The sequence below is a fragment of the Zophobas morio genome, unplaced genomic scaffold (assembly GCF_036711695.1).
Source record: "Zophobas morio isolate AGI-343-1 ecotype UQ-CSIRO unplaced genomic scaffold, CSIRO_AGI_Zmor_V1 ptg000031l, whole genome shotgun sequence".
NCBI lineage: Eukaryota > Metazoa > Arthropoda > Insecta > Coleoptera > Tenebrionidae > Zophobas > Zophobas morio.
In genome coordinates, this window is record NW_026972136.1 from 2145559 (window position 1) to 2160488 (window position 14930).

The following is a 14930-nucleotide window of genomic DNA, read 5'->3' on the forward strand; positions in this document are numbered from 1 at the left end:
TTTCGAAACTTAACTAAACACATTTCCTTGTAGATTTCGAGCTCTAGAACTCACTTCCGGCGTCGTCTCTTTGATAACTACAACCGTTTTTCCGGAATCGAGAGTTGAAATATCGAAATTTTTAGAAATCTTCAAAAATTCGCATTTCGTTCCGATTCTTTCGAAAATGTTGCTCCATGACCATCAACACACTATATTTTTGGAATCAGCATGTCGAGATCTACATCCCTGAATTTTTTCGTAATTTTTGGACAACTTTTTTAAAAGTGAAATTTTTTCAATGGTCCCCCCTTCTTCGAATTTCGGCCAAATTTTGAGATTCTCGAAACTTAACCTAACATATTTTCTTGTAGGTTTCGAGCTCTAGAGCTCTCCTCCTGCATCGTCTCTTTGATAACTACAACCGTTTTTCCGTAATCGAGAGTTGAATTATCGAAATTTTTAGAAATCTTCAAAAATTCGCATTTCGTACCGATTCTTTCGAAAATGTTGCCCCGTGACCATCAACACACTATATTTTTGGAATCAGCGTGTCGAGATCTACATCCCTGAATTTTTTCGCAATTTTTTGACAACTTTTTTAAAAGTTAAATTTTTTCAATGGTCCCCCCTTCTTCAAATTTCGGCCAAATTTTGACATTTTCGAAATTTAACTAAACACATTTCCTTGTAGATTTCGAGCTCTAGAACTCACTTCCGGCATCGTCTCTTTGATAACTACAACCGTTTTTCCGGAATCGAGAGTTGAAATATCGAAATTTTTAGAAATCTTCAAAAATTTGCATTTCGTAGCGATTCTTTCGAAAATGTTGCTCCGTGACCATCAACACACTATATTTTTGGAATGAGCATGTCGAGATCTACATCCCTGAATTTTTTCGCAATTTTTTGACAACTTTTTTAAAAGTGAAATTTTTTCAATGGTCCACCCTTCTTCAAATTTCGGCCAAATTTTGACATTTTCGAAACTTAACTAAACACATCTCCTTGTAGATTTCGAGCTCTAGAACTCACTTCCGGCATCGTCTCTTTGATAACTACAACCGTTTTTCCGTAATCGATAGTTGAAATATCGAAATTTTTAGAAATCTTCAAAAATTCGCATTTCGTACCGATTCTTTCGAAAATGTTGCCCCGTGACCATCAACACACTATATTTTTGGAATCAGCGTGTCGAGATCTACGTCCCTGATTTGTTTCATAATTTTTAGACAACTTTTTTAAAATTGTAATATTTCTGAACAAAAGACATTTTCTTGTAGATTTCGAGCTCTACAACTCAAATCCGTGTGGTTCATTTCCAGAAAAAGTCAATGACATCTTCACAAAATTTTGCTGAATAAATCTTTTCTAACATGCATAAAATTGACAGAGCATACTTGCAAGGCCAACTACTGCCGACACCCAGACATAAAACACCATATCTGTCAAACTTCACCAAAACTAACCCCAAAGCCCGTCCAAATGTCCCTTTCGGCGCTATTCATCCTCGACATCAACGGCACCGCTCTCATCTCCCGCGATTACCGCGGAGACATAAACAAAGAAGTCATCGACAATTTCCTCCCACTAATCACAAGGCACGAAGAAACAGGTACCTCGGCTCCGGTACTCCACCACAACGGAACCACTTTCGCGTATGTCAAGTTCAACAACCTATACATAATCGGTACAATAAAGCGCAACGCCAACATTGCCCTAATTTTCACTTTCATCTACAAATTCATCGAAATCGCCACCCAGTACTTCAGCAAGCTGGAGGAGGAGAGCATCCGGGACAACTTCGTGGTGCTGTATGAGCTGCTGGACGAGATCATGGACTTCGGGTATCCGCAGACGACGGAGCCCAAAATCCTGCAGACGTACATCTTCCAGGAGAGCTACAAGCTGAAGAAGATGACTTCGGTGCCTGCGGTGGTTACGAACGTGGTTTCGTGGAGGCCGGAGGGGATTAGGTATAGGAGGAACGAGCTGTTCATCGACGTGGTGGAGTCGGTGAATTTGTCGGTTAACGCCAAGGGGTCCGTGGTCTCGAATGAGGTGGCGGGATGTGTGAAGATGAAGGTGCATTTATCGGGGATGCCCCAACTAAGATTAGGTACGTAATTAAGAAAAAAAAACTTGATTATACATGAGGTACTGAATTTAAGCCACAAAGATTTTTGCACAATCACTCCATCAAATATATATTCGAATTCATCCTCGAACAAAAAATCTTAAAAATAAGTTGCACTTTCAAGAAAAATGGGTAAAAATCCTCAAAAAATTTTCGAAACTCAACTAAATACATTTTCTTGTCGAATTCGAGCCCTAGAACGCACTTCCGACATTGTTTCTTTGATAACTCGAACCCTTTTTCAAGAAATGATTGTTGAAATATCGAAATTTTTAGAAATTTTCAAAAATTCGCATTTCGTAACGATTCTTTAGAAATTGTTGCTGCGTGACCATCAACATGCTATACTTTTGGAATCAGCGTGTCGAGATCTACGTCTGAATTTTTTCATAATTTTTAGACAACTTTTTAAAATCGCTACGAAATGCGAATTTTTGAAAATTTAAAAAATGTCGATATTTCAACGGTAGATTCTGGAAAAACGGTTGCAGTTATCAAAGAACCGAAGCCGGAATTGAGTTCTAGAACTCGAAATCTACAAGAAAATGCATTTTAGTTAAGTTTCGAAAATGTCAAAATTTTTCCGAAATTTGTAGAACCATTAAAAAGTTTCAGTTTTAAAAAAGTTGTCTAAAAATTATGAAAAAATTCAGGGACGTCGATGTTCAATTTGTGAAAATATTACAAAAACTGTGAAAATTCAAAGTCTTTTCATTTTCAATCATTTCAAGGATCCCAAGTATGCCAAAATTTTAAGGACGATAGGGATTTCAGGAATTTCAAAAATTTATATTGGTGGTTTATCATTTTTTTGAATTGCTGATACAATTTTTTCACAATTATTACACAACTTTTTTAAAAGTGAAATTTTTTCAATGGCCATTGTTCTTCAAATTTGGGTCAATTTTTGACATTTTCGAAACTTGGCTAAATAAATTTTCTTGTAGATTTCGAGCTCTAGAACTCACTTCCGGCCTCGTTTCTTTGATAACTCGAACCGTTTTTCCAGAATCGACCGTTGAAATATCGAAAAATTTAGAAAATTTCAAAAATTCGCATTTCGTAACGATTTTTTCGAAAATGTTGTTCCGTGACCATCAGTACTCTATATTTTTAGAATCAGCATGTCGAAATCTACGTCTGTGAATTTTTTTCACAATTTTTAGACAACCTTTTTAAAAGTGAAATTTTTCCCTTCTAATTTCGGCCAATTTTTGACATTTTCGTCACTCAACTGAGTACATTTTGTTGTATATTTCGAGTTCCAGAACACACTTTCGGCCTCGTTTCTTTGATAAGTCCAACTGCGTTTCGAGAATCGACCACTGGAATATCTAAATTTCGTCCTTTTCGTAATTTTCGTCCTTTTCGTCCTTTTCGTATTTTTCGTCCTTTTCGTCCTTTTCGTCCTTTTCGTCCTTTTTGTCCTTTTCGTCCTTTTGGTCCTTTCCTTCTTTTTCGTCCTTTTCGTTCTTTTCGTCCTGTTCGTCCTTATCGTCCTTTTAGTCCTTTTCGTAATTTTGGTCCTTTTCGTCCTTTTCGTCCTTTTCGTCCTTTTCGTTCCTTTTCGTCCTCTATCGTCCTTTTTCGTCCTGTTCGTACTTCTTCGTCATTCTTCGTCCTTTCTCGTCCTTTTTCGTCCTTTTCGTTCTTTTTCGTCCTTGTCGTTCTTTTCGTCCTTTATGTCCTTTTTCATCCTTTTTCGTCCTTTATCGTCCTTTTTCGTCCTTTTCCGTCCTTTTCGTCTTTTTCGTAATTTTGGTCCTTTTCGTCTTTTTCGTTCATTTGGTCCTTTTCGTCCTTTTCGTCCTTGTCGTCCTTGTTTCTTTTGTCGTCCTTGTCGTCCTTTTCATTATTTTCGTCCTTTTCGCTCTTTTCGGCCTTTTCGTCCTTTTCCTCCTTTTCGTCCTTTTCGTCCTTTTGGTCCTTTTTGTCCTTTCCGTCCTTTTGCTTCTTTTCGTCCATTTGGTCCTTTTTTGGTCCTCCCGTTTACCACTTTCTTTCTCATTCTCCCATTTATTTCTCTTCCTCTCATTCTCCCAGTTATCACTTTCTCCATCATTCTCCCATTTATCACTCTCTCTCATTCTCTCATTTATCACTCTCTCTCATTCTCTCATTTATCACTCTCACTCATTCTCTCATTTATCACTCTCTCTTATTCTCTCAATTATCACTCTCTCTCATTCTCTCATTTATATACTTCTCTCATTCTCTCATTTATTACTCTCTCTCATTCTCCTATTTATCACTCTATCTCATTCTCTCATTTATCACTCTCTGTCATTCTCTCATTTATTACTCTCTCCCATTCTCCCATTTATCACTCTCTCTCATTCTCCCAATTATCACTCTCTCTCTCATTCTCCCATTTATCACTCTCTCTCATTCTCTCATTTATCACTCTTTCTCATTCTCCCATTTATCATTCTCTTTCATCCTTCCATTTATCATTCTCTCTCATTCTCCCAATTATCACTCTCTCTCTCTCTCTCTCTCATTCTCTCATTTATCACTCTCTCTCATTCTCTCATTTATCACTCTTTCTCATTCTCCCATTTATCACTCTCTTTCATTCTTCCATTTAGCACTCTCTCTCATTCTCTTATTTATCACACTCTCTCATTCTCCCATTTATCACTCTCACTCATTCTCCTATTTATCATTATCTCTCATTCTCATTTATTACTCTCTCTCATTCTCTTATTTATTACTCTCTTTCTCATTTTCCCATTTATCACTTTCTCTCTCATTCTCCCATTTGACAATTGTCGTCTTTGTCGTCCTTGTCCTTGTCCTTTTCTTCCTTTTCGTAACTTTCGTAATTTTCAGGCTTTTCGTCCTGGTAATTTACGTCCTTTTCGTCCTCCTCCCTTTTCGTCCTTTTCGTCCTTTTTGTCCTCTTATTTACTTATTTATTTATTTCTTTTTTTATTTAATTATTTATTTGTAACAGAACCTCCAATTTACATTTTGAATTATTAAACTAAATTAACCAAATAATATATATTCTAACAGTGTTCCCTAATAAGTAAATTCAAAATATGAAAACAATAAATAATGAACTAAAATCTACTGTTATAAAATAACGAAATTTTGAATTTAACATTTTGCGTTCTTTTTCGTCCTTTATCGTCCTATTCGTTCTTTTTCGTTCTTTTTTGTCCTTGTCGTCCTTTTTGTCCTTTTCATCCTTTTTCGTATTTTTCGTCCTTATCGTCCTTTTCGTCCTTATTCGTCCTTTTTCATCCTTATTGGTCCTTTTCGTCCTTGTTCGTCCTTTTTCCTCCTGTTTCATCCGTATTCGTCCTTTTCGTTATTTCGTCCTTTTCGTCGTTTTTCGTCCTTTGTCGTCCTTTTCGTTATTTCGTCGTTTTCGTCCTTTTCGTCCTTCTCATCCCTTTTCGTCCCTTTTCGTCCTTTTTCATCCTTTTCCTACTTTTTCGTCCTTCTTCGTCCTTTCTCGTCCTTTTTCGGCCTTTTCGTCCTTTATCGTCCGTGTTCGTCCTTTTCGTCCTTTTTCGTCCTCTATCGTCCTTTTCGTTCGTTTTCGTCCTTGTCGTTCTTTTCGTCCTTTCCGTCCTTTTTCATATTTTTCGTCCTTTTTCGTCTATTTTCGTCCTTTTTCGTCCTTTCTTGTTCTTTTCGTTCTTTTTCATCATTTTTCGTCCTTTAAGTTCTTTTTTGTCCTTTTTCGTCCTTTTCGTCCTTTTCGTCCTCTTTCCCATTTTTCGTCCATTTCGTCCTTTGTCGTCCTTTTTCGTTCTTTTTCGTCATTTTCTTCCACTCCGTCCTTTTTCGTCCTTTTCTCCTCTTATTTATTTATTTATTTATTTATTTATTCATTTATTTATTTGTAACGGAATCTCCAATTTCCATTTTGAATTATTAAACTAAATTAACTAAATAATATATATTCTAACAGTGTTCCCTAATAAGTAAATTCAAAATTTGAAAACAATAAATAATGAACTAAAATCTACTGTTATAAAATAACGAAATTTTGAATTCAACATTTTTCGTTCGTTTTCGTCCTTTATCGTTCTTTTCGTTCTTTTTCGTCTTTTTCGTTCTTTTTTGTCCTTGTCGTTCTTTTCGTCCTTTTCGTCCGTATCCGTCCTTTTCGTTATTTCGTCCTTTTCTTCCTTTTTCGTCTTTATTCGTCCTTTTCGTTATTTCGCCGTTTTCGTCCTTTTCGTCCTTTATCGTCCTTTTTCATCCTTTTTCGTTCTTCTCGTCCTTTTTCGTCCTTTATCGTCCTTTTTCGTCCTTTTCGTCCTTTTTCGACCTTTATCGTCCTTTTCGTGATTTTCTTCCTTTTCGTCCTCTTTGTCCTATTCGTCTTTTTCATTATTTTCGTAATTTTCGTCCTTTTAGTCCATTTCATAATTTGCGTCCTTTTCGTCCTATTCGTAATTTTCGTCCTTATTCGTCCTTTTCATCTTTTTCGTTATTTCGTCCTTTTCGTTATTTCGTCCTTTTCGTTATTTCATCCTTTTCGTCTTTTTTCGTCCTTTTCGTCTTTTTTCGTCCTTATTCGTCCTTTTTGTTATTTCGTCCTTTTCGTCCCTTTTCGTCCTTTATCGTCCTTGTTCGTCCTTTTCATTCTTTTTCATCCTCATTCGTCCTTTTTGTCCTTTTTCCTCCTGTTTCATCCGTATTCGTCCTTTTCGTTATTACGTCTTTTTCGTCCTTTTTCGTCTTTATTCGTCCTTTTCGTTATTTCGCCGTTTTCGTCCTTTTCGACCTTCTCGTCCCTTTTCGTCCTTTATCGTCCTTTTTCGTCGTTTTCGTACTTTTTCGTCATTCTTCGTCCTTTCTCGTCCTTTTTCGTTCATTTCGTTCTTTTCGTCCTTTTTGTCCTTGTTCGTATTTTTCGCCCTTTTCGTCTTTTTCGTCCTTCTCGTTCTTTTCCGTCCTTTATCGTCCTTTTTCTTCCTTTTCGTTTTTTCCGTCCTTTTCGTCCTCATTCGTCCTTTTTCATCCTTTTTCGTCCTTCTCGTCCTTTTTCGTCCTCTATCGTCCTTTTCGTGATTTTCTTCCTTTTCGTCCTTTTTGTCCTATTCGTCTTTTTCGTCCTTTTCGTAATTTTCGTAATTTTCGTCCTTTCAGTCCATTTCATAATTTTCTTTCTTTTCGTTCTATTCGTCATTTTTGTCCTTTTCGTCTTTTTCGTCCATTTCATCCTTTTCGTATATTTCGTCCTTTTCGTCCTTTTTCTTGTAGACTTCGAACTCTAGATCTCACTTCCAGCCTCGTTTCTTTGATAACTCAAACCGTTGAAATATCAAAATTTTTAGAAATTTTCAAAAATTGGCATTTCGTAACGATTCTTTCGAAAATCTTGCTCCGTGACCATCAATACTCTATATTTTTGGAATCAGCATGTCGAGATCTACATCCCTGATTTTTTTGCAAATTTTTAGACAACTTTTTCACGCATTCAGACAACATTGCTCTTCTAATTTTTTTGTAAACTATTTTGTTGGAATGCAAATTTAAAATATGAGGTTTAGCAAACTCAAAAACCAGTCAATATACAGCAATTTGCTGCTACAAATAGTTGAATATTCAGAAATTTGAAGCATTTTCTTTGAACTCCCCGTTAAATAAATTTATTTATATAAATACCGTTCAGCTAACTGGTGCTAAAGTTAAACTAGTTCCTGTTGAAAAATGGTCATACATTTACGTATCCACCGTTAATTGCACTCAGGAAAATAAATCTATGTATTTTACGTTAACTTTAGTTTATTAGTTATTAGTATAGGAAGTATGAGAGATTTTTACCATACAAAAAAAAAAAAAAAAACAAAACAAAACAGAAGATTGTTAATTTTCATTTCGAGTTCTCTTCCTGTATCGATTAGTTCGTGCTCGGTTTTCGTAAACTGAAGTTCAAAATTATTAATATTGCACAATTCAAGTGGAAAAACTAGTTGTGAAATTAATTCCATAAATTCCCACAATATATCAATTTTTGAAAAATAAAAAATTAATAATTTAAAATTATTACTATTAATTATGCTGTACATTTAGTGCCTTAACGCTTAGTTTAGCTTTTTTAGCCCAAAATCCACTCTTTAATTGTTATTGCCTTGTTATTGTCAGGCCTCAGCGACAAGATCCTCCTCGCCATAAACTCCCAAGATGCGGGCTCCCTCGAAGACGTCAAATTCCACCAGTGCGTCCAGCTATCACGAATCTTCGAAAAAAACATCTACTTCATCCCGCCCGACGGCGACTTCGAGCTCATGTCGTACCGGATGAACACCGACATCAAGCCCCTGATTGCCATCCAGACCAAAGTCGTCCACAGCTCGTCCAGCAGAATCGAGTACGCTGTCAAAGCTACCGCCCAGTTCAAGTCCTCTTCGACCGCGAGCAACGTCGAGGTGACTTTGCCGGTCTGCCAGGACGTGGATTCGCCGGTTTTTCGGAGCTCGTCGGGGGCGGCGAGCTACGTTCCGGAGGAGTGCGCCGTCGTCTGGAAAATTAAGTACTTTCCAGGCGGCAGCGAGGTCGCCTTGAACGCACAGTTCAGGCTTTCCTCGATTCGGAGCGAGGAGAAGAGGGAAAAAACGCCCGTGCGGGTTAAATTTATGATTCCATATTTTACTGTTTCTGGTTTGCAGATAAAATATATGAAAGTAATTGAGAAGAGTAATTATAAGGCCCTGACGTGGGTACGGTATACAACGCAGAATGGAGAGTATCTGGTTTCGTTTAATTAGTGGCATCCTGCGATTGGTATTACGTGTGTAGTTTACTATATATGGACTAATAAATAGATTGGTACTGGATCTAGATTTCTGAAATTTTTATTTTTAACAGTTAGATGTATTAAAGAAGAATGAGAAAAAAGTAAGGAAAAATGCAGCTAAAAACAGACAGTTCAAAAGCAACAGAAAACAACAAAAAAAGATACAAAAAATCTTATAAAGAAAAACAAAAATGACCAAAAAGCAAAAAATGTACAAAAAAGGCGAACAAAAATGCACTAAAAAAGGAGCTTAAAAAAAAACGACGAAAAAGATCACAAAAAGTGTGATAAAAATAAGACATTGTCACTATTACGGAAAGACGAAAAAACCCAAAAAAATACAGAAAAAACAAGGCGACCAAAAACTGAGACAAAGAAAGCAATAAAAAAGACAATAAGTAATGACGAAAAAATGCAGCTAAAAGAAGAGTCAAAGAGAGATAACCAAAAATGCGCCAAAAACTAATACAAGCTCAAAAAGACGAAACAAATAAAACAAACTAAAAGCAGTAAATAGGGAACAGAAAATTCAATTGAAAGAACAGGAGCACAAAAAAGACGAACAAACAAAAAAAAGCGAAAAAAACAAATATTACTAAAATAACATACTCCTGTCCTACTTGTGGTTTATGAATCCGCTTTGTTTCGTTGTTCTAGTTGGGCAACCAGATTTTCTAAAAAAAAAATATTATCTAAAGAGAGGACAAAAAATGCGACTAAAAAAATGAATAAAAAATTGACAAAAAAACAAGTTATAAAAAACCTTTGTAAAAAATTAAAGTGACAAAAATCACGACTAAAAGGTCGAAAGAAGACGCAAAAAAAATCCCAAAGAAAAAGAAAAAAACAGAAAAAACAATGAAAAGAAAGCGAAAAACCCGCAAAAAATGTACCAAAAAAGGTCCAAAGAAAATTCCGCTTAAAAAAAAGAAGTAAAAAAATAGAGAACAATAAGGTGACAAAGGCCACAAAAATATGACCAAAAAGTGACAAAAACACGGGCGAAAAAATTTTAAAAATGCCGCTAAAATAGAAGAAGAGAAGTAAGGAGACAAAAAAGAGCACAAGAACACTGTAAAAAGACAGCAAAAAAGCAACAACAAACAAAACACGAAAAGCCGACAAAAAAATCTCCAAAAAGTAGTAACAACAAAGGCGGCAGAAACACCAAAAATATGACAAAAATGTGGCAAAAAAGTAAAAAAGATGCGCTAAAAACGAGTAAAAAATGAGAAAAAAAAGGTTACAAGGAAACGCAATGACAAAAAAACACTAAAAAAAAAATCGAAAAAATCCTTCGGAAAAAAATGGTAAAAATACGACAAAAAATACCGAAATAAAAAATTGAAAAATCAGCTAAAAAACAGGGACGACAAAAAATTGCGATAAAAACGACGCCAGAGAAAAGCAACAAAAAATAGACACAAAAGATGGGACTTACAGAAATGGAGAAAAAAAAGGCCAAAAAGAAAGGGTCGCAAAAATACCAGATAAAATTAGACAAAACAAGCGCAAAAACAAAAAATACAATAAAAAGAGATAGAAAGGAAGACAAAAAAAATACGATAAAAAATACCATTAAAACAAGGGAGTAAGGAAAAAAAAGCCCTTTTACAAAAAATTTGTAAAAGAAGAAGTACAAAACACATAAAAAAGACTAAAAACATAAAGAAAGGGTCACAAAAAAGGCCATCAAAAAGCAACAAAACACGAAAACAAAAGGCGACAAAAGATCTTCAAAAAAAATAAAAAAAAAAACAAAAACACTATAAGTACGATAAAAAAAGTAAAAAAAACTAGCTAAAAACTAATAAAATAATAAGGAAATATGACTACAAGGAAACGGAAAGATAAAAAACAAGACAAAAGAGGCGACAAAAAATACGTCAAAAAAAGCAAAAAAGGGTAACAAAAACACGCTAAAAATTTTTGAAAAAACACGAAAAATTACAGAAAAAAAAGTCGGAAAATGTGGTTTAAAAAATGAGCTAAAAACAGGAACGACAAAAAATACTATCAAAAAGACGCCAAAAACTGGCAAGAAAGGATGCGACCTACAAAAATGGAGAAAAAAAGGGCCAAAAAGAAAGGGTCATAAAAAATACCATAAAAATTAAACAAAAAAAGCGCAGAAAGAAAAAACACCGATAAAAAATGAATAAAAAATTAACAGAAAAAAGTGATAAAAAACATAGCAAAGAAATTAGGTGACAAGAGACACGACAAAAAAAGTCGAAAAGAAGACGCAATCCGACAAAAAAAAACAAAAAAAAAAATAAGTGAAAAACCCACAAAAAATGTGACAAAAAAGATCCAAAGAAAGTACAGCTTAAAAAATAAGTAAAAATAACGATTAAGGCACCAAAAATGTGACAAAAAAACAACAAAAACCCAACGAAGATGTGATTAAAACAACGGGGGAACAAAAAAAAGGTGACAAAGGCCACAAAAAAAACAGAAACACGAACGAAAAAAGAGCACAAAAACACTATAAAAAACAGCAAAAATGCGATTCACAGAAAAGGAATAAAAAATAGTCAAAAAAAAAGAGTGACAAAAACGATATAAAATACACACATAACGAGAAAAAAGGCGACAAAAAACCTAATAAAAGAATAAAAGCATCACAAAAAAGTCGAAAAGTAGACTTAAAAAAAAAGTGAGAAACAAAGGAACAAAAATGCAAGGAAAAAATGTGACAAAAACCGCTAGAAAAATTAGTAAAAAAATAAACGACAAAAGACCTCCAAAAAACCACAAAAAAAAACACAAAAATGCAACAAAACACCAAAACGAAAAGCGACAAAAATCTCCAAAAAATAGTAACAAAAAAGGCGGTAGAAACGTTATTAAAAATACGATAAAAATGTGGTAAAAAACGAAAAAAGGGAAAAAAATGTCACAAGGAAACGCAATGACAAAAAAACACTATAAAAAAAGTATAAAAAAGCGACAAAAGGTCAAAAAACACAAAAATACCAAAAACATCGAAAAAATGCCGCTTAAAAATTGAGCCAAAAAACAGGAACGACAAAAAATGCGATTAAATAAGGCGCCAAAAAAAGCAACAAAAAATGGAAACAAAAGATGGGACTTACATAAACGGAGAAAAAAAGGCCAAAAAAAGAAAGGGTCGCAAAAAATGACATATAAAATTCGACAAAACAAGCGCAAAAACAAAAAATACCACAAAAAAAAGAACGAAAAGAATACAAAAAAATCCGACAAAAAAATACCAATAAAACAAAAAATTTGCTACGAAAGAAGTACAAAAAAACCGTTGTAAAAAATAAGTGCAAAAAAACCGTTGTAAAAAATTAAAGTGACAAAAATCACGACATAAAGGTCGAAAGAAGACGCAAAAAAAGTCCCCAAAAAAAAATCGATGAAAATAAAGCAAAAATTGTGACAAAAAAGGTCCAAAGAAAATGCCGCTTAAAAAAATAAGTCAAAAATAGAAAACAATAAGGCGCCAAAAAAAAGCGACAAAAAACAAAAAAAAACGCAACAAAGATGTGATTAAAACAACGGGAGAACAAAAAAAAGGGTGACAAAGGCCACAAAAAATATGACAAAAAAAGTGACAAAAACACAAACGAAAAAATAGACATAAAAAAGGAGTAAAAAAACTTAAAGAAAGGGTCACAAAAAAAAACACCAAAAAGCAACAAAACACGCAAACGAAAGGCGACATAAGATCTCCAAAAAAAAATAACAAAAAAAGCGACAGAAACACTATTATAAAAGTACGATGAAAAAAGTAAAAAAACTAGATAAAAACCAATTAAAAAATAAAGAAAAATGGCTACAAGGAAACGCAATGATAAAAAACAAGACAAAAAAGTCGAAAAAAACCGACAGAAAAAAATCCATCAAAAAAAGCAAGAACAAAAAATTAAAAAATCACGAAAAAGTACGAAAATAAAAAGGTGGAAAAATGCCGCTTAAAAAATGGGCTAAAAACAGGAACGACAAAAAATGCCAAAAAAAAGACGCCAGAAACTGGCAACAAAGGATGCGACTTACAAAAATGGAGAAAAAAAAGGCCAAAAAAAAGGGTCATAAAAAATACCATAAAAAAATAGACAAAAAAAAGCGCGAAAAAAACACCGCTAAAAAAATGAATAAAAGGAACAAAAAAACAAGTGACAAAAAACCGTAGTAAAAAATTAAGGTGACAAAAGATACTACAAAAAAATCGAAAAGAAGACGCAAAAAATCTGACAAAAAAAAACAACAAAAAAATACCAAAAAAAAAACGATGAAAATAAAGTGAATAGCCCAAAAAAGATGACAAAAAAGATCCAAAGAAAATGCAGCGTAAAAATAAGTAAAAAATAGAGACCAATGTTGCAACAGAAAATGTAAAGAAAAACGCAACAAAGGTATTAAAAGAACGGGAGCACAAAAAAAAGGTGACAAAGGCCACAAAAAAAGACAAAAAACAAGAACGAAAAAAGAGCACAAAAACACTATTAAAAAAAACAGCAAAAAAAGCAACAAAAAATGCGACTCACAGAAAAGGAATTAAAAAATAGTCAAAAAAAAAAGAGTAACAAAAACCATATAAAACATATAACGAAAAAAAAGCCGACAAAAAACGTAATAAAACAATAAAAACATGACATAAAAAGTCGAAAAGTAGACGCAAAAAAAACTGAGAAAAGAAAGGGAACAAAAATGTGACAAAAAAGTTCGAACTGCTAGAAAAATGAGTGAAAAACAAACGATAAAAGGGCTCAAAGACCACAAAAAAGCAACAAAACACGAAAACAAAAGGCGACAAAAAATCTCTATAAAATAGTAGCAAAAAAGGCGGCGGAAACGTAATAAAAAAACACGATAAAAATGTGGTATAAAACAGGTAAAAAATCCCCTAAAATAAGTAAAGAAATAAGAGAAAAAAAGGTTTGCAAGGAGACGCATTAAAAAAAAAAACACCATAAAAAGAAGTATAAAAAAAGCGACAAAAAAATACCAAAATAAAATGATCGAAAAAATACCGCTTAAAAAATGAGCTAAAAAACAACAAAAAATGGAAACAAAAGATGGAACGGAAATGGAGAAAAAAATGACAAAAAAAGGAAGGGTCGCAAAAAATGCCTTATAAAATTCCACAAAACAAGCGCAAAAACAAAAAATACTACAAAAAGAGATCTAAAAGAATACAAAAAATACCATTAAAACAAAAAACTTGCGACGAAAGAAGTACAAAAAAAAACACCAATAAGCAACAAAACACGAAAAAAGGCGACAAAAAAATAATTAAAAAAAAATACCACAGAAACAGTACTACCAAATATTAAAAAAGTAAAAAACCCACTAAAAACGAATAAAAAAAATTGGAAAACGGCTACAAGGAAACGCAATGACAAAAAACATGATAAAAAAAATATAAAAAAAGCTACAAAAATCCGTCGAAAAACGCAAGAAAACAAGGCGCCAAAAACATGACAAAAAAGTCAAAAAACAAAAAATACGAAAACAAAAATGAGCTAAAAATGAGAACGACAAAAAACGCTATCAAAAAGACGCCCAAAAACTGGCAACAAAAGATAAGATTTAGAGAAATGTAGAAAAAATAGGCCAAAAAAAAACGCAAAAAGAGTAAACACCACAAAGAGAGATCGAAAAAAATGCATAAAAAACCCAATAAAAAATTTCATTAAAGCAAGAGAGTTAAAAAATAAGGGACAAAGAAAAGCCCTAAAAGAGGCAACAAAAAATGTAAAAGAAATGTCAAAAACGCCGCTAAAAAATGAATAAGAAAGAATGGACCAAAAAAGACAAAAAATTTGCGAAAAAAGAAGTACAAAAAAGAACCCAAAAAGGAGTAAAAAACAAAAAAAGGATCACAAAAAATACCACAAAGAATGTGACAAAAAGAAGACGATAAAAATCTTAATAAAGGAAAAAAGTTAAAAAAAGACTAAAAGAAAAAGCGAAAATAAAAATATGGTTATACTGACGAACCCCAAAGGTAGCACAAACAAAATTCCAAAATTATACCTAAAATTCATAATTCTTTTAATAATTTCGCAGGTTATCTGT

General features: G+C 33.5%; 1 protein-coding gene across 2 annotated transcripts; it reads left to right on the plus strand.

Moving 5' to 3' along the window:
- Nucleotides 1–1440: 1440 nt before the first annotated feature.
- On the plus strand, nucleotides 1441–8925 carry LOC135139493 (AP-1 complex subunit mu-1-like). 2 transcript variants are annotated; one of them, XM_064069750.1, is made up of 3 exons: nucleotides 1441–2098; nucleotides 8228–8703; nucleotides 8752–8925. In XM_064069750.1, exons 1-3 carry the CDS (start codon nucleotides 1465–1467, stop codon nucleotides 8848–8850), a joined length of 1209 nt encoding a protein of 402 aa, XP_063925820.1. In that variant the 5' UTR covers nucleotides 1441–1464; the 3' UTR covers nucleotides 8851–8925. The 2 variants fall into 2 exon arrangements, with proteins under 2 accessions (XP_063925820.1, XP_063925819.1); XM_064069749.1 differs by having other exon boundaries at nucleotides 8228–8925.
- Nucleotides 8926–14930: the final 6005 nt, after the last annotated feature.

What these genes read in the sequence shown, in the direction of transcription:
- LOC135139493 (XM_064069749.1), top strand. Translation starts at nt 1,465, where the DNA reads ATGTCCCTTTCGGCGCTATTCATCCTCGACATCAACGGCACCGCTCTC. An exon ending in GATGCCCCAACTAAGATTAG is followed by an intron (nt 2,099 to 8,227) that starts GTACGTAATTAA and finishes TGTTATTGTCAG; the next exon opens with GCCTCAGCGACAAGATCCTC.